The 18,838-nt window shown below is 45.2% G+C and overlaps 1 protein-coding gene across 4 annotated transcripts in view; it reads right to left on the bottom strand.

The window, feature by feature from the left end:
• Positions 1 to 18,838, bottom strand: part of LOC114018264 (collagen alpha-1(IX) chain-like) — a 65,416-nt gene that overhangs the window by 17,487 nt on the left and 29,091 nt on the right. For 3 of the 4 annotated variants that reach the window (XM_043542396.1, XM_043542394.1, XM_043542395.1), the window contains 8 exons: positions 18,131 to 18,184; positions 17,443 to 17,496; positions 17,187 to 17,240; positions 16,443 to 16,487; positions 15,074 to 15,127; positions 9,700 to 9,753; positions 3,847 to 3,891; positions 3,702 to 3,755 (listed from right to left, as the gene is read on the bottom strand). In XM_043542396.1, the coding sequence (XP_043398331.1) occupies positions 3,702 to 3,755; positions 3,847 to 3,891; positions 9,700 to 9,753; positions 15,074 to 15,127; positions 16,443 to 16,487; positions 17,187 to 17,240; positions 17,443 to 17,496; positions 18,131 to 18,184 (414 nt within the window). Of the gene's footprint in view, positions 1 to 3,701; positions 3,756 to 3,846; positions 3,892 to 9,699; positions 9,754 to 15,073; positions 15,128 to 16,442; positions 16,488 to 17,186; positions 17,241 to 17,442; positions 17,497 to 17,987; positions 18,042 to 18,130; positions 18,185 to 18,838 lie in introns of all 4 variants that reach the window. The other variant, XM_043542393.1, reaches the window with a different exon arrangement.

Here is an 18,838-nt window from a genome sequence, read left to right on the forward strand (position 1 = left end):
ATACCACCATGCCTCCAGGCAGTGGAAGGAGCTTCTATGGCCCTAAGTCAGGCTTCATCACTTGTTGGTTCACAGGATGTAAATACTGTCGTGCCTCAAGCTGTCCTTGCTATTTTATCAGGAAATAAATCTTCGGCAGTCCATGTGGTAAGATGGACTCAATGGGAAACAAGTTTGCTAACGCCTTCGGTACATCTGCAATGAGCGTCATCGCTAAACCCTGCCACCCTCATGCCTACCTCAGATGAGGGACACCCACATCATTGTTGCCTTGAGAAAGAGCCCATGGACCTTCCATTGGTAAAAGAAGCTGAAATATCTGGTGCCCCTTGCCTATATGTGGGTGTTTTTTCCTTCTATGTGGACGGCAAGCGACACACAGGATGGGCCGTTTGTACTCAGGATGGGCAGCTGGTGGCAGACGGCAGTTTACCTGGGGCATCTGCACAAGTAGCAGAACTACAGGCATTCGTTGCAGCATGTGAAGCTGCGAAAGGTCACGCTGTAAACATATACACTGATTCTAGATATGCGTTTGGGGTTGTACATGATTATATTAACTTGTGGGTAAATCAGGGATTCCTGACGAGTACAGGATCCCCAATACAAAATGGGGAGATAGTAGAGAAACTTCATGCAGCCCTGCAGAAACCTACTGAAGTAGCAGTGATAAAAGCGAGGGCCCACACAAAAGGGACAGACCCTTCTAGCAAGGGAAACCAAAGGGCAGACGAACTAGCAAAACAAGCAGCAGTGGAAGGTAAAGAGACACAATTGATTGCTGCAACACAGCCTCTCGTACAAACCCCAAACTTTTTTGAATTACAGGACATCCAACACGCTGCACCAAGGGCAGAGAAGTGGTTATGGATGGATAATGGGGGCAAACTGTGTGATGATAACACTTGGAGAGGTCCAGGGAACACATTAGTGTTACCAAATGTGCCGATGGAAACGATGATCCAAGTGTATCACATGTTGGGACATGATGGAGCACAGAGGGTGATCCACCAGATGTCGGGACACCTGGTGGAATCCTAAGCTTAATGCAAACGTGCATGATTATGTGAGGAGGCGTGTAACATGTGCTCAATGTAATTCTGCTCCCACAGCGAAAGTGAGAATGCGACATCAGCCAAGACCAACACAGCCCTTCACACAGTTACAAATAGATTTCATTGGGCCCCTGCCAAGGTGCAGAGGGAAACAATATGTTCTGATGATCGTGGATCACATTACTAAGTGGATAGAAGCTTTCCCAGTGGCCAAGGCCACTGCATCTGATGTAGCTAAAATACTGATGACAGAAATACTTCTCCGATGGGGACTTCCATGCTTCATTGATAGTAACCAAGGTACCCATTTTACAGGGAAGGTGATGAAAACTGTATGCATGGCACTGGGGATCAAACAGAAATTCCACTGTCCCTACCATCCCCAGAGTTCAGGATTAGTAGAAAGAGCTAACCGAACCATTAAAAACAAACTAACCAAACAGCTGTTCTGTTACAGGGAAAGACTGGGTCACCAACCAATAAGTGGTTCTCATGTCTGAGAGCCAGTCCTACTAATCCACATTCCTTATCTCCTTTTGAAATGCTGACAGGGTGGTCGATGAGGACTGCAGGAAATCTGTGCATTGGGGTGTGGGGAGGAATTGTATGTCACGGGTGACCAGCTTGCTGAATATTGCAAATTATCTCAGTGTGTGTCACAGGACCCCCGAACTGAACCAGACCCAAAGGCCAGCAAAGAGGACACGTGTGAGGTGCAGCCCAGTGATCAGGTGCTGGTGAAAGCCTATAGAAAATGAACCTCTGAACCAGCCTAGACTGGACCTCACACAGTTCTCTTGGTAACTCCTTCAGCAGCCTGGATCACTGGAATTCCAGTTTGGGTGCACCTGTCACGAATAACAGTATACAAAGGTGAGACTCAACATGGGGCACAATAATCCCTGTTTACCCTATGGACTCCTGGAGAGCCATTCTCAATATTGTTAAGTGTTTTCATTTGATGTTCCCAGTTTAAAATTGATGTAGGAATTTTTTGTGGTCTATTAATTGTTTTGAGTGGTTTCTGAGACTTGAGAGTTCTTTTAGAAGTCTCATCTTAATAATGCTGCAGTGGCTTTTAGTATTTTATTGATGTAATCACCTGGGGAGGAGCCAGTGGATCAGTTGTAAATGCCATTACTCAAGCTATCAAATCTAATAATAGGGACTGGGTTGAAAATTTGTTAGTAGCAGGGATGACAGTCTATTGTGGTGAGAGTAGGGCTCATGTCTAATCAAGTTAGATATCACATTAACTCAGCAACACAGTTGGTCAGGTCCTCACTGTTGTACTCAGCCATCTATTAAAAACTACTAAAATATATGAGCAAGCATTGGTCTAGGCATGTGGAAGAATTGTGTTATCATTCTGGCATGGTGTTCAACATGAAAGTTGCAGCCCTGATAGGAGACTTGCTCATGTCACAGGTGCCCTGTTGAGTGAGAGCTGCAGTTCTCAAAGACTGAATGTCTTCACCTTGGACGATGACAGGGGAGTGGTTCATATCGATAACATGGCATGTTGGGATGGTCATTCCACCCTTGGAGGAGTGTTAATTCCTGTGGGTTGGGCTTCAGAATTGGAGGCTCAGCCCTTCCACCCACTCCCATTCTCATGTCACAGACATCTGTGTAGCATCAAGAATTCTGGGTATGTAATAATATATAACTATATAGCTTTCCTATGGGACCAGTGTTCATCCTGGGAGGATGGGTTTTGTGAATGGGAAACCTGAAGTCAGGACAAGCCTCATCTCAAACGTTGGGACCTGACTTAATGGTGCATGTAATGTTTAATTTAATGGATGATATAACAGTGAGGAAGGACTCCACTACCTGGTGTGGATTTGGGTGATTAACTTTGGCAGGCAAGCCTTGCTTAAACATCTTGTTCTTCCTATTGTGTTAAGCCTATTAGAAGATATTATGAAAGAAGGGGTAGGGCAATTACAGTGATTCAGTGAATAGAAGAGTTTGCTATTGTGGAAACAGAGATTCCATGGGGATGGATTTGGGCTGTGTTCTTGCAGTGGGTATGGGGACTTATTATTATTTTTATTGTAGATATTATTATGTATTATTTAATTTTGTTACCAAAATTGCAGTTAATTAAGTGTTGATAAAGTCAATTATTGCTCCTAATAAATACAAGGAAGTGGTGTTAGTGGGGTCTAAGAATTGTTCTTAGCCCCAAAACCAAATGGGGGGGTTGAAGGGTATGCTTGTGTTCATTTTAAACAAAATGTGATTTAGAAGGTACGTATGCATAAAGAAGCATGCTGTGGCTCACCACCCTAGGAACATTCTAGAAAAGGTCAAGGGGAGGGAGGTGAGCTCAACATGTGGAGTGGAGAAGTATAAGCATGTGACGAACAACTCCATAAATGGAAAGCTTAAATATGATTGGCTAGAGGTCTGTGTTATGTAACTTATATAATTGCCACGTGCTATAAAATAGCAACGGGAGGGGCTCCTTGCTGGAGGGACTCTGGCTGATTTTTGTACCAGGGGCTCTCCCCTTGTGCACACTGAATAAAGTCTTGTTGAATTGACTAAAATATTGAAGACTCTTGATTCTGCCCGGCATCTGACTCATTTGGTTATTATTGGGAACCACAAAGTCCCAACACTCCACATCTCATTTACCTCTATACCAGGATCCCCCTCTCGCCCAGGCAATCCAGGATCTCCACGTATTCCCTGTAAATGAACAAAATCCCATCAAGTAAACATACAAAAACAGATTGTGCAGTTTAGCAAGATGGACAAATTAGGCTTATTCATACGATACCTTTGGACCAGGTGTACCTTTCCTTCCTTGAGGTCCAGTAAAACCCTAGATAAACAATTAATGCATTGGTTTTTATTAGATTTTTTAAAAACCCACAAAAACCAACTGTGGACATTATAACTATGACAGCGTACGAGCAGGGATAGGTACCTAGTATCTGAGAAACCAATGAAATTCTGGCAGGGCCTATTAATCCTATTTTCCCAATTTTTAAAATATCAGCCATATATATATATATATATATATATATATATATATATATACATACACACACACACACACACACAGAGGAATCTATTTGGCTTCCTTAATAATAGTACAAAATCATAATATTTTCCTAGTACAATAAACTAGCACATATTCAGTATCAATAGCCCAATTACTGTATTCTAAGGTTTCATAGTTAAAGGCCCCATTCTGTAAATACATTAAATGGGCATAGTGTGTATTATTATGTGACCAGATGGTCCTTTTAGGCACAACCCTGAGTATGGGATGTGGGTAGCTGTTCCACCTTGCTAGATTCCAGCAAATTCACTCAAACCTTGAGGGCATAGTTCTTCTGGTACTGCTTTCTTATACTGGGGAAATGAGACTAAGAAGAGTAATCTACTACAGCCCTTTACAGATCACAGCATACTTCCTGCTGCCCATGTCCAGCCAACTCCACTGACTCGTTCATAGGGAGGTAGAGCCAGACATCTCAATTGTACCACATAAAGTGCTAAGTTCCAAGTCGAAGAAGATTCTGCCTCCGAACCCCACTGCACTACAGGAAAGGGAGCAAGCAGAGAAGATTTTCCTTGAAAGCTTTGGGACCCTTGGTTCCCTTCTTCTCTCCATCCCTCAGAACCTCAGTCTGGTCCTTGGAGTCCAGGAACCAACTGAGTTTATGGGGAGGAGTGATTAGAGGCAAACAGGCTGGGCTGTGGAGTACTGACAAGTTGAGCTGGATCTCATCAATGGTAGGAAAGCAGCCATTAGTGGGCTGTTATTTCCCCTTCCATATGGGTGAGCAGGGAAAGGCAGGCAGGGGTATAGAGTAGGTGGAGCTGAGCTGACCAAAAGGAGGAAGTACCAGGAAAAACACTGGTGCATCTTATTTCGCCACAGAACAAGGAGAAAGCAGGGACTTAATTGTGTGTTGCCCCTTACTCAACTGGGTCAAGCTGTCAACCCAGCCTCGTATGGGAAGCTTGTCTTTCCAACACTAATACAAAACCATAATTGAGAAATTTTAGTGGCAAATTCATTCCAGTGGAGCTCTATTGAAGCCAATTAATAAATCTGGCCCTAATTGTTTTAGAGTTTGTTTGCCAAAAAGTAACATCCCATACATAAAACTTCTTCTCTGTAAATGTTTTCTGCTCCCTCTATCCGTAGTCATTCTTTCCACTCATTTTTCAAATTGTATTTTTCTATTACTATTTAGGGCACAATCCTTCTACTTAAGTCAATGGGTGTTTTGACACAGAGATCCATGGGAGCAGGATAGGCCCCATCACAAGGTGACTGTCCCCTTTAAGAGTATATAGGGGCCAGCAACACCTGTACTATAATTAGTTGCTTCACAGCCTGTTACACTCTGATGCACCCAGACCAGCAATTCCAGGACACAAGGAAATCAAAGCAAAACACGTAGGTGGTCAATCAAAATGTATAACCATGGACCAGTTAAGTCAGCAACAGCTGGAACAATATACAATAGCAGTCCAAATGGCAGATATGTAGCAACAGGCCCTGAGTAACCATCCACACACACACACACACACGAACAGGAACATTGAACTGAGTTCAGGGAGGAGGAACCAGGAAAGAAATAGGAACATGGAGCAGAATGCAATAAGTAGGAAGGACACACACACACAGAGTCATACAATTTCCCTCTTTTTTCCCCCCCAAACATTCAACAGTACCTTGCTGGTAACTAGGGGTGATCCCAGAGCCATAGGTTATACCTCTGATTAAATACAGGGGGTGGATGCTGCTGCTCTGGTGCAACTTTCCCAATTAGCCATATGACATCATCATACTCAGAAAAAGTGTCCTCTTCCCTATCTGTTTCCCTTTCAGCATGCAGTGTATCTCGCGGGTTAACAACATGTTCTCCATGTGATAAACGCCCTTGCCATTCTCTGTATCCTTCAGCCTCCAAGATCACGACACAAACATAAAAAATGCTTCCAGACCCTCACCTAACATATGATGCTTGTCCAGGATAGAACACATGGAGTCTTGCACAGATGCGCTTGTTAAAGCTCATATTTCCTAGTCCCATCAGTTGGCTTTGAGGGTGGCGAAGGGTTGGGATGAAACTTTTCCATCAGCAGAGGCAACGTGGTTCTCATAGGTTGGTGAAGAGCCAATAGATAAGGGTTTCTCCAGTACTTTCATGAGGTATACTCCAAATATCATATAAGCTATGACTCAATAAAATAGAGAGGGATGTATCTGGACATTCCTCCAGCATGCAAGCTGCACATTTCTTCAGAGTCCCATGCAGTCTCTCCACTATCCCATTTCCTTGGGGATGGTACATACCAGGTTTATAATGTACTTTAACAATATTCCTCAGAAAACCTTCAAACCATCTTGATACCAAAGGTGTCCCATTATCTGAAACAAGGCTCTCTGGTAGGCCAAACATCGCATATAAAATGGTTAGGCAAGAAATGAGCTGCTTTCACGTGTCTTGTGAAATTATGAATGCAAATAGATAAAGTGAATAATAATCTGTAACATTGACAGAGTGTAGGCATGGAAACTGCACCGAGGTCCCTATTGCATGCATCAGTCTCAGTCACTACAGGCTTTCTTGGATCAAATTAAGCATGGGATTGGATCCCAAAGAGGACTTGATGCAGGGTTTCAAAACCCTGCTTTGTCTCTTTAGTCCAAACCAACTGGCCCTGGCCCTCGGTTAAATCCCACAGTGGCTTGACAAAGATACTAAAATGTGGCAAAGCATGGCAACCTCTATATTGAGTTAGGCCAAGGAATGAACATAAACTGCTACCATCAGTGGGTAATGGTAGCAAAGCAACAGCATGTAGCCATTCAGATGTTGGTTTCACATCATCGACAGAATTCCCTACAAACTATACAGCATCTTTTGTTAAATTGCACTTGGCTGCATTCAACTGTATGCCAACTTGTTGGAGTTGGTCTAGCTGGTCCAGAATAGCATTAAGCTCAGGAAGGGTCTTAGCAAAGATGAGAATGTCATCCTGGATATTATCAAGGAGCTGACAGATCACTCTCAGAAAAACCAAGGAGCAGTAACTACATCAAAAGGGAGCCATTGATAGCAGTACCTCCCAAAGGGTGTACTGAAAGTCAATAAAAACGGTGAACTTTTAGCCACAGGTATTTGCCAATAAATGGATCGGTAATCCAACTCAGGGAAAGTCCAGGATCCACTTACTTGGCATATCACCCATTTAAAGGTTGGCAGTTGAAACTCCTCAGGTTTCCTATATTTATTAAGTGCTCTAGAATCTGTGGCACATTCAAATGTTGCCATTCTTCCTTTATACGACAACTCTGTGTGAGCTCCAGTCCATAGCCCCTTCCACTTCCTGAATGATACCAATATGTTTCATGCGCTGTCCTTCTCACATAGCAGTTCTAGGCAGGCAGGCAGGGAAATAGGCCAAGTGACCTGCAGTACTATAGCAGAAACACTGAGGAGATAGCAACTTTTGCTGCCAAGTCTGCGGAGTTGGAGTAGGTAGTGTTGTCATCTCTGGGCAATGGAAGCAGAAGGAGCAGCTGACAGTTTAATTGAAGGCACAAAGGTAGCAGCAGTCTGAGACATAGAACCACTTTCAGCTGGAATCCCCTCAAATGCCTCATGCTTAGCAACCATGGTATCAAAAATTAGCACTCTAGCATCTTCAGCCAGCAACAATTTGCCCCGGCAGTCATTGGCTATACCAATCACAAAAATATCCCTGGGCATGATCACCAGAATTTCCCCAAATTCACAGTTCTGGGCCAACTGCCGCAAACAACATGCAGACTCATGTATGGTTTCATTGGACTGCTGGCAACCTTCAAAAAATGTTCTCCTCTTAAGCAGAACAGCATCTCCAGTCCCAAAATACTCATTAAGGCACTACATGGCGGCATCAAAGGAGAACTTGGTTTCCAGGACTCCATCAGAAATAAGAATGCTGTCATGGCCCAGGCCTAAGCAGTTCTGCAGCAAGGATAACCCAACAGCTTTTGGAGAGTTGCAGGATCTGCACATGGTTCTGAACATTCTGAATGAAGTACCGACAGTCAACAGCTGGAGGGTGTGAGGGCAGCATGGATTGCAGAATAGAAGCACTCATTGCCATAATATCACACTCCAATGCACCCCAGAACAGCAATCCCAGACCACAAGGAAATTGAAGTAAGAAAGGCAGGTAAGTGGTCAATCAAAACATACAATAACCATAAACCAGTTAACTTAGCAACAGTAGGAACAAAACAGAACAGTCCAAATGTCAGGTATGTAGCAGCAGGGCCTGGGTAACTGCACACACCCAACACTATGTACATGCACAGAAACAGACCCTGGAACACTGAGCTCAGGGAGCAGGAACCAGGAAAACAAACAGAAACAGGGAGCAGGAGGCAATAAGCAGGAAGGTAACAGACACACCAGTCGTTACACAGCCTGAGGGGCGGGACTAAGGAGGGTCAGATGATAGACTAATGGAAACCTGGCCCTTGTAAAAGGAATGAGAGTGAGTTCAGTCAAAAGTTGAAAGCACAAGGAGTAAGCAGGCAGGCACTCAGGTTGGCTGACTTCTGTGATAGGTCCTGCAAGGAAAAGGGTTGTCCAGGGGAACCAGCATGAGGCTCTATACCAGATCCAGGAAGGACATGAGGCACTGAGCCCAGAAGGTGAGGGACTTTTCTATTTGGTGGGACTTTTTAGTTTGGACTCTTGCTTCCCCAGAAGGTGTTGTTTGTTGTGACTTGGCTGGAGGGCTAAGCCACATCTCCAGCACAGATTAGTGTGCAGAGAGCGAAGCAGATCCACCTTGGGGAGGGAAACTGAGGCAGGGAGTGCACAGCACCATGTTTGGCCAACAGGGAGCACCTCTGAGCAGCCATGTCCCTATGACAGCCCCTTGTTCTTCTTTTGTGAATTTTACATGATTCTCTTATGTGTGGAGAGTGAGGTCACTATCTATTCAGTTCTAAGCTTCTCTACTGAGGCTGCCAATATCAATGCTAATGAGTGCAAATCATGATAATGGTTCTTGTGATATCACTGTCTAGTGGGAATTGGACTAAGGTCATTTCATTTCAGAGACCAGTCAATTAACGTCAGTATGGAAACAACTTGTGCGACTAATCACTAGCAGCTTGGGATGCATTTGAACTGGTGACCTGTCGGTAAAAGACTCCATTTCCCATATACCAATCCTCCAAACCAGTGGTTCTCAAAGCCGGTCCTCCGCTTGTTCAGGAAAAGCCCCTGGTGCGCCAGACTGGTTTGTTTACCTGCCACATCCGCAGGTTCGGTCAATCACGGCTCCCACTGGCAGCGGTTCGCCGCTCCAGGCCAATGGGGGCTGCGGGAAGCGGCGCGGACCAAGGAACGTGCTGGCCACCCTTCCCGCAGCCCCCATTGGCCTGGAGCGGCAAACTGCGGCCAGTGGGAGCCGCGATCGGCCGAACCTGCGGACGCGGCAGGTAAACAAACCAGTCTGGCGCACCAGTGGCTTTCCCTGAACAAGTGGCGGACTGGCTTTGAGAAGCACTGCTCTAAACCATATGGTCCCTCTCTCTTTAGTAGTCTAGCTTTAGATACAGTAGAGTTGTTAGTTCTTGAAAAGCAGAAACATAGCTTACTGTAGCTCCTTTTGGTCCGGGTGGACCAAAATCCCCTGGAACACCAACGGGGCCCTGCAATTAACAAACACAAATACCTGCATTGTGTAAAAAGAGGTATCGGCTTTCATGAACAACTAACTTCTACTATGAATTATCAGTGCAACTGTAACCTGTATAAAATTACCACATACAAGCAAGATGCACTGCTGTCCACTAGGAGCACAAAGTTAATTCATCCTTTTCAGCTTGTATATTCAGGTGTAAGATTAAAAAAAGTTGCTCATAACAAATCTGGTACATTTTTATCTTTACTGTGACGAACAACATATGCCATTCTTTAGTGACTGGTACTCCATATCTGAGTAGATTTTTGGTAATGTAACAATCACTGAAGATAATGGAGTCTTGGAGACAGAAGGAAGGCAGGGTCAAGCCTGTAAGCATTATAAGAATAATGGGAAATATTTTGGTTCCACTGGAACATTCGTTGTAATAATCTGTGTGGTGTTTATCGGACGGCAATAAAAGGGGTGTGAAGAACATGGGAGATATCTGTATTATTTTTTATGAATATTATATACATCTTTTTCTATTTGATTGACTAGGATGATGTCTGCCACCGGGGGACAAAGAATTAACTTAGGCTATGTCTACACTACATCATTTACAGTGGCATCAGTGCAGCTGTGCCACTGTAGTGCTTCTGGTGAAGATGCTGTAAGCAGACAAGAGAGAGCTCTCCTGTTGGCTTAATAACTCCACCTCCGTGAGAAGCAGTAGCTATGTCATCGGCACTTAGGTCAGTATAACTTATGTTGCTCGGGGAGGTGACTTTTTCACACTCCTGAGCAATGTAAATTATACCAAAGTAATTATAGAATAGACATAGTCTGAGTCCTCCTCTGCAGGATGGCAGACAGTGGATACAGACAGCCCAATCGCTAATATTTAACCAAGCAATACAGGTATCAAGAATTGTAGTCCAAGGGGAGACTACTGGCCCAAGTCTATTGATTTCCTAATGATCCACTCTAACAAACAGAGTATTGGAGAATGGAAAAACCCAGGGGGAGGGCATCAAGAGACAAAGATGTTAAAATTTGTTATTGAAAGTGTCTCTGCACCAAGACCAGTTCCAAACCAGAGGACAAGACTGCATAGGAGAAAAAGGAATGCAGAATAATCTTAGGTGTCCTGGAAGACACTAACTAAGACCCACTGAATAAGGAAGGGTCTTGTGTGCAGGTATTAGTTGTTTTTCCCTATATCTGTATATCTCTTGTGCTGTGTCTAAGAGTAAAGTGTGTGTGTGATTTAGTAGTCCATATGTGTAGTGAAGCGGAATGGCCTCCCACGGACCTGGAGGGGGAGGAAGCCCTCACTGAGCCCTGGTGGGCAGAGCCAGGCCATGCTCAACCCTCCCGCTGGAAGTCAGTGGGCGGGACAGGAAGTATAAAAGGCAGGTCTGGAAGCTCAGTTGGGCTGCAGCTACCAGGGAAGCCAGATGCCTCCTGCTTGCTCTGGAGCTGGGAGACTGCTGCAAGCCATCATGGGCTGAGGACTGGCCAGAGCCGTACGCTGACCCAACCACGGAGGATTGCCAGGAGTACCACAGGCCTTCTACCCTGATGATCTCGACAACCCTCTGCAGACCCAAGGGTACAACCCAAGGGGGAGTTAGGAAGTGGCCCAGGGGCAGCTGACTCAAGACTGACTGCAGCACTGCCTGAGTTTAGATCAGCGTATTACGGTCAGGATCCCCCCTGACAAATCCTGCTGCCACAGTTAGGGTCCTGGGCCAGGGTGCAGTGGAGTGGGTGGGCCTGCGCCCCTCCCCTCCCGCTACCCCAACTCTGGGGTGGCAGTCTCCCACTAGGGCCTGAGTCCTAGACTCCTGTTGCCCCACTGTGACTGAGGGCCTGGGCTACTTAATTTCCATTGTTGCTCGACCCTGAAACAGGCCCGAACTATAGACTCATTGCCTTAGGGCCTGGGCCACCTAACTGCCTTTTGCTGCTGGGCCCTGAATACAGGCCTGAGCTATAGATTCTTGCCGTGCCACTAATTCCCCAATACAGGCAACGCCCAGAGACATAGTGAGGCGGACTGGCCTCCCATGGACCCGGAGGGGGAGGAACCCTGCTGCTGAACCACTACTTGCTTTAAATGTCACAAAGTCCCTGAAGGGAGAAATACTAATCTAGAGCACCCACAAATTGTGAATCTTGCGATTTGGGAGTCAGCACTGATCTTGGGGCACAGGGTAGCTGGACCACAGAGTCCCCCATCCTGAGAAGCGATACCAGTCTTGGAGACTGTACTCTAGGAGTATGCCTCAAAGGCCAGATATAGAAAAGAAGTGTCTGAATGCTGTGGCAACTCAGTAAATTGAAAAGCCCATGGGATCCAGAGGTTTGGATCCAGTGCAGCAGTCTGGTGAGCATCCACCAGGGGGAGTTTAGCAAGAGTAAATCGGAAAAGCTCCATGACATTTATTTCACTAATTTAAGAAGAACAAATAACTAAAGCTAATGAAAGTGTTAAATAATGTAGAAAAATACACAGACAGATTCTGAGCAGTGATTTACACTCAACAGATTGATCTTCACGGGAATAAATAGAGGATATTCATTGAGTTTAACATTAAATAGAACCCTCATGATCATGTAGGGGGATGAGGTGGACGAGGCTTTCTTCCAGCAACTCACGGAAGTTACTACATCGCAGGTCCTGGTTCTCATGGGAGACTTCAATCACCCTGATATCTGCTGCGAGAGCAATACAGCGGTGCACAGACAATCCAGGAAGTTTTTGGAAAGTGTAGGGGACAATTTCCTGGTGCAAGTGCTGGAGGAACCAACTAGGGGCAGAGCTCTTCTTGACCTGCTGCTCACAAACCGGGAAGAATTAGTAGGGGAAGCAAAAGTGGATGGGAACCTGGGAGGCAGTGACCATGAGATGGTCGAGTTCAGGATCCTGACACAGGGAAGAAAGGAGAGCAGCAAAATATGGACCCTGGACTTCAGAAAAGCAGACTTTGACTCCCTCCGGGAACTGATGGGCAGGATCCCCTGGGAGAATAACATGAGGAGGAAAGGAGTCCAGGAGAGCTGGCTGTATTTTAAAAGAATCCTTATTGATGTTACAGGGACAAACCATCCCGATGTGTAGAAAGAATGGTAAATATGGCAGGCGACCAGCTTGGCTTCACAGTGAAATCCTTGCTGATCTTAAACACAAAAAAGAAGCTTACAAGAAGTGGAAGATTGGACAAATGACCACGGAAGAGTATAAAAATATTGCTCGGGCATGCAGGAGTGAAATCAGGAAGGCCAAATCACACCTAGAGTTGCAGCTAGCAAGAGATGTTAAGAGTAACAAGAAGGGTTTCTTCAGGTATGTTAGCAACAAGAAGAAAGTCAAGGGAAGTGTGGGCCCCTTACTGAATGAGGGAGGCAACCCAATGACAGAGGATGTGGAAAAAGCTGATGTACTCAATGCTTTTTTGCCTCTGACTTCACGAACAAGGTCAGCTCCCAGACTACTGCACTGGGTAGCACAGCATGGGAAGGAGGTGACCAGCCCTCTGTGAAGAAAGAAGTGGTTCGGGACTATTTAGAAAAGCTGGACGAGCACAAGTCCATGGGGCCGGATGCGCTGCATCCGAGAGTGCTAAAGGAGTTGGCGGATGTGATTGCAGGGCCATTGGCCATTATCTTTAAAAACTCATGGCGATCGGGGGAAGTCCCGGACTACTGGAAAAAGGCTAATGTAGTGCCCATCTTTAAAAAAGGGAAGAAGGAGGATCCTGGGAACTACAGGCCAGTCAGCCTCACCTCAGTCCCTGGAAAAATCATGGAGCAGGTCCTCAGGGAATCAATTCTGAAGCACTTAGAGGGGAGGAGAGTGATCAGGAACAGTCAGCATGGATTCACCAAGGGCAAGTCATGCCTGACTAATCTAATTGCCTTCTATGACGAGATAACTGGCTCTGTGGATGAGGGGAAAGCAGTGGACGTGTTATTCCTTGACTTTAGCAAAGCTTTTGACACGGTCTCCCACACTATTCTTGCCAGCAAGTTAAAGAAGTATGGGCTGGATGAATGCACTATAAGGTGGATAGAAAGTTGGCTAGATTGTCGGGCTCAAAGGGAAGTGATCAATGGCTCCATGTCTAGTTGGCAGCCGGTATCAACTGGAGTGCCCCAAGGGTCGGTCCTCGGGCCGGTTTTGTTCAATATCTTCATAAATGATCTGGAGGATGGTGTGGATTACACCCTCAGCAAGGTTGCAGATGACACTAAACTGGGAGGAGAGGTAGATACTCTGGAGGGTAGGGATAGGATACAGAGGGACCTAGGCAAATTGGAGGATTGGGCCAAAAGAAATCTGATGAGGGTCAACAAGGACAAGTGCAGAGTCCTGCACTTAGGACGGAAGAATCCCATGCACCGCTACAGACTAGGGACCAAATGGCTAGGCAGCAGTTCTGCAGAAGAGGACCTAGGGGTTACAGTGGACGAGAAGCTGGATATCAGTCAACAGTGTGCCCTTGTTGCCAAGAAGGCCAATGGCATTTTGGGCTGTATAAGTAGGGGCATTGCCAGCAGATCGAGGGATGTGATCGTTCCCCTCTATTTGACATTGGTGAGGCCTCATCTGGAGTACTGTGTCCAGTTCTTCCACTACAATAAGGATGTGGAAAAATTGGAAAATGTCCAGCGGAGGGCAACAAAAATGATTAGGGGACTGGAACATATGACTTATGAGGCGAGACTGAGGGAAGTGGGATTGTTTAGACTACGGAAGAGAAGAATGAGGGGGGATAGCTGCTTTCAACTACCTGAAAGGGGGTTCCAAAGAGGATGGATCTAGACTATTCTCGGTGGTAGCAGATGACAGAACAAGGAGTAATGGTCTCAAGTTGCAGTGGGGGAGGTTTAGGTTGGATATTAGGAAAAACTTTTTCACTAGGAGGGTGGTGAAACACTGGAATGGGTTATCTGGGGAGGTGGTGGAATCTCCTTCCTTAGAAGTTTTTAAGGTCAGGCTTGACAAAGCCCTGGCTGGGATGATTTAGTTGGGGATTGGTTCTGCTTTGAGCGGGGGTTGGACTGGATGACCTCCTGAGGTCCCTCCCAACCCTGATATTCTATGATTCTGTGTAGCCTGACCTCATGCTTAACAAAGGCCATAGAATTTCACTCAGTGATTCCTGCATCAAGCCCATAACTTCTGGTTCAGCTACAGCATATCTTCGGAAGACAATCCTGATCTAAAGATTTCCACCACCTTCTTTGGTAAATTGTTCCAATGCTAATTACCTTAACCGTTAAACCTAACCAGTGGATTTAAAGAAATGTTTGTAAGTATGTGCTTTAGTTAATATTACCCTAGGTCCTTCTTGGCCTGGTAAACCATCAGCCCCAGAGAAGCCTTCATCACCCTAGAAACAAAAACAACAGACAAAGACAAAATTGAGTTCTCAACATGTAAGATAATCACCTTATGGTGTATGTAGGTATGGAAAAGTGATGCCTTTGTTTTCTGTACGCTGCACTTCAAAATTTTTAAACAGCTGCCATTTTCCTCCCAGAACAACTGCAAAGTCTATTATAGTGAGGGTTGCTAAGCATCTGGTTTTCAGCCAGAATGCCCAGTCGAAAAGGGACGCTGGTGACTTCAGTAAGCACCATGGACCGGGCCAGTAAAAGTCCAGTCAGCTGTGCAGCAGGGCTAAGGCAGGCTCCCTGCCTGCCCTGGCCCTGCACAGCCCCCAGAAGCAGCCAGCATATCTGGCTCCTAGGTGCAGGAGTGGCCAGGGAGGCTCCGTGCTCTTCTGCCACTCTGAGCACTGGCTCCGCAGCTCACATTGGCTGGGGACAGTGCCTGTGGGCACGGGCAACACACAGAGCCCCCTGGCCGAGCCTCCACCTCAGAGCCAGACATGTCGGCTGTTTCCCAGGAGTTGCGCAGAGCCAGGGCAGGTAGGGAGCCTGCCTTCGCCACATTGTGCCATGGACCGGGAGCCACCTGAGATAAATGCTGTCCGGCTGGAGCCCACACCCCGAATCCCCTTCCGTACCCAGACTCCCTCTGGGAGCCTGAACCCCAAACCCCTGCCCCACCCTGAGGCCCCCACCATACCCCAGAGCTCACACCCCCAGTCAGAGCCTGCATCCCCTCCTGCATCCCCACCCCCTGTCCCAGCCCATAGCCCCCTCCTGAACTCTGAACCCCTCGGCCCTTGCCCAGAGCCCCCTCCTGTACCCCAAACCTCTCATCCCCAGCCCCACCCCAGAGCCTGCACCCCCAGATGGGGAGCCCTCACTTCCTCCCACACCCCAAACTCCCTGCCCCAGCCCAGTGAAAGTGAGTGAGAGTGGGGGAGAACGAGCAAGGGAGGGAGGGCAGATGGAGTGAGCGGGAGGCGGGGCCTCAAAGAAGGGGTGCAGCAGGAGCAAGGCAAGGGTGTTCAGTTTTGTGCAATTAGAAAGTTGGCAACCCTAATTATCGGGGAGACATTCTGTGCTACCTCATTAAGATTTTCACTTCTGTTTTTCCTAGGGAAACTTAATCCTAAATAGAAGTCATTTTAGGGTGAAGATACATAGTTTCTTTTTGTCTATTGATATAGCAGAGACACCTAAACAGCATATTAACACATTCAAAATACTGCGTGAGGGACAGTTCAATTCTAGGTATAGCAAGATTGTTTTGCAGTGTGTATGTAATATTGTTCTCTCGCTAAAGCATAGTACCTTCACTCCTTGGAATCCCATGATTCCCACAAGCCCCGGTTCTCCCTGAAATGTTTAAAAAAAAAAAAAAACAACTAGTTCAGTACTGGCCACAAACATTTAATACACAAAACCTCTATTTCATGTAGTATGCCTGTGTAAATCTCCAACAGAAATCTAAAACAGAAGTGCACTAAATAGTAATGAGTTATCAAGGATCCCAATGCACTTTACATAGAAATCTTTATATAGGAATCCCGCGCCTATAATTGAAATACTATAGCACTTTATGTATTGTCTATGCAAGGATCACTCACTCACTACTGAAATGCAGCCGCCTATAGGGTGGAACATAGCAACCCTACTGAACCAACAACACAACAGAGCAGTTTTTAGGAGGGGGGATGAAAAAATGCTTTCAATTGAAATTATTAGGAAAATTTTAGTTATTCAGAGCGTAACAAGTGACCCAAGAATTTGGCCAAGACACTATGGGATCATTTAAAGAGCACAAACAATCAGCAGTTCATTACCCTGTAGAACCATACTGGAAAATTGGTTCAGCCTCCACTTGGAGAAAATGCTGCCATCTACTGAGTCATCATTGTCATTTTCAGCAGCACCCTGTTTTTTCCATGAAGGTTTCCCATCCTCGTACCAACAAGGTCGGAATGTGTTTCCTTTGCTTTTGAGATCACAGCCATAGTGAAATGATACAGCAGAGAAAATGGCAAGCTCAACTTGAGAGAGAAATTAAAAAACAACCTTTTCTCCTTTTGCCCCAGGTTCTCTTCTGTTTCTGGGTGTTCCAGATACCCCCTAAGAGAAAAATTAAGTAGTTAGTACTAACAACTGCTTCCAATAAATAAGAAATTTACCATTATGATTACCACTGCAGTGCAGACATTGCCATAGTGTGTCTTGCTTTTCTGTGATACCCTGGACAAGATGATACACTACGAGATGCACCACACAGAGATACTTCCATGAGGATTTAAAGCATTTAGACACATGTACTTACCTTGAAGCCCTCTGCTCCTGATAATCCTTTGAGACTTGGAGGACCTTGATCACCCTTTAAAAGAAAAGAACATTATCAACCCAGAAAATACATTTGCACTAACTGCAACAAGTCAGTTTATCAATCTAGTTTGCTGCCAGATCAGTTTGATGGTGATTTCCCTGTAAACCATATTGATTTCCTAGCATTTTCCAACGGATATTACTACTTCAAATCATGAACAAGTTATATGGACTAGAACCTCAGCTGCAGTAAATCACTGTAGCTCTACTGACTTTAAAGAAGCTATGCCCTAAATTAGCTATGGCCCTAAATTATTTCTGATAGCAGATTCATGGTTAACATTTCATATTTACAGATGAAGTGTTCTGTTCAATATTTTGGCAATGGCAACATGTCTCTGGGATCCTTCAGATCACAAGTATGTTGTTCATTTTCCCTTTAATAATTCACATACAAATACACGGCAAAAAAGTTAATAGGCTGCTTAGTTTCCTGTTTGATTCTGAACTTTGGCTTCATGCAGAATATAATGCAATACATACCCATTCACCATGTAACCCTCTCATTCCTTTTTCACCTTTAGTGCCCACTAAACCCTTGAAGGAAAATAAAATAAAATATATGGTATAAACAAATGAAAAAAAATCAGATATTTTTATATACTTGAACAATAAATCAGTCATACTTTTGGACCAGGCTCTCCAGTGTTTCCATAATTTCCCTGGTTACCACGAACTCCCTATTAACAAGAAAAACAATTTCACTGTTTAATTTTAAGTGAATAGCCTGCTAGTGAGCGTCATTGGAATGACTGCATTGGGATCTGAAGTTCTTTTTATATCCACACAAAGTTACAGCATGGGCAGAGTCAACGCCAGTTTCCCCCTGCTGCCAATCGAGATCTTTAAGCCAGTCCTAAAGGAAATACCTTTATAGCTAAGAGATTGAAGACCTCTATAGTCATTCTGCCCTTAGCTTCTCTACTGAATCTTGCAACAGCAACTAGTGGCAATTGTAATTGGGACTGAGTGGGCAACCTAGAAGAATTTCCAGTGTTAACTGCACAGTTGGGTTAAAGCATGAGGATATCGTCACGCTACAGCTCAAATGGTACAATGCAAGCTCAACAGGGTTCATGCACTGGAATTGGAGCTTGGGTGCAGGAAGGAATCTGGTCAGATGGCAAGAGAGAAGTCACTACCGATGATCTTCTAATACTTTGGGACTGGCTCCTGAAGTGCCTACTCTCTTGAGGTGACATCATAAAGTGACACCAAAACTACTGAATTCAAACCGGTGATATTTAGGTTTAACTTGACAAGTTCAGACAGCTGACATGAAACTGAATATGTCTTTTTTCTGAGTCATAAGAGGGACTTCTGCACTTTAGGAA

This window comes from Chelonia mydas, chromosome 3, assembly GCF_015237465.2.
Source record: "Chelonia mydas isolate rCheMyd1 chromosome 3, rCheMyd1.pri.v2, whole genome shotgun sequence".
Classification (NCBI taxonomy): domain Eukaryota; kingdom Metazoa; phylum Chordata; order Testudines; family Cheloniidae; genus Chelonia; species Chelonia mydas.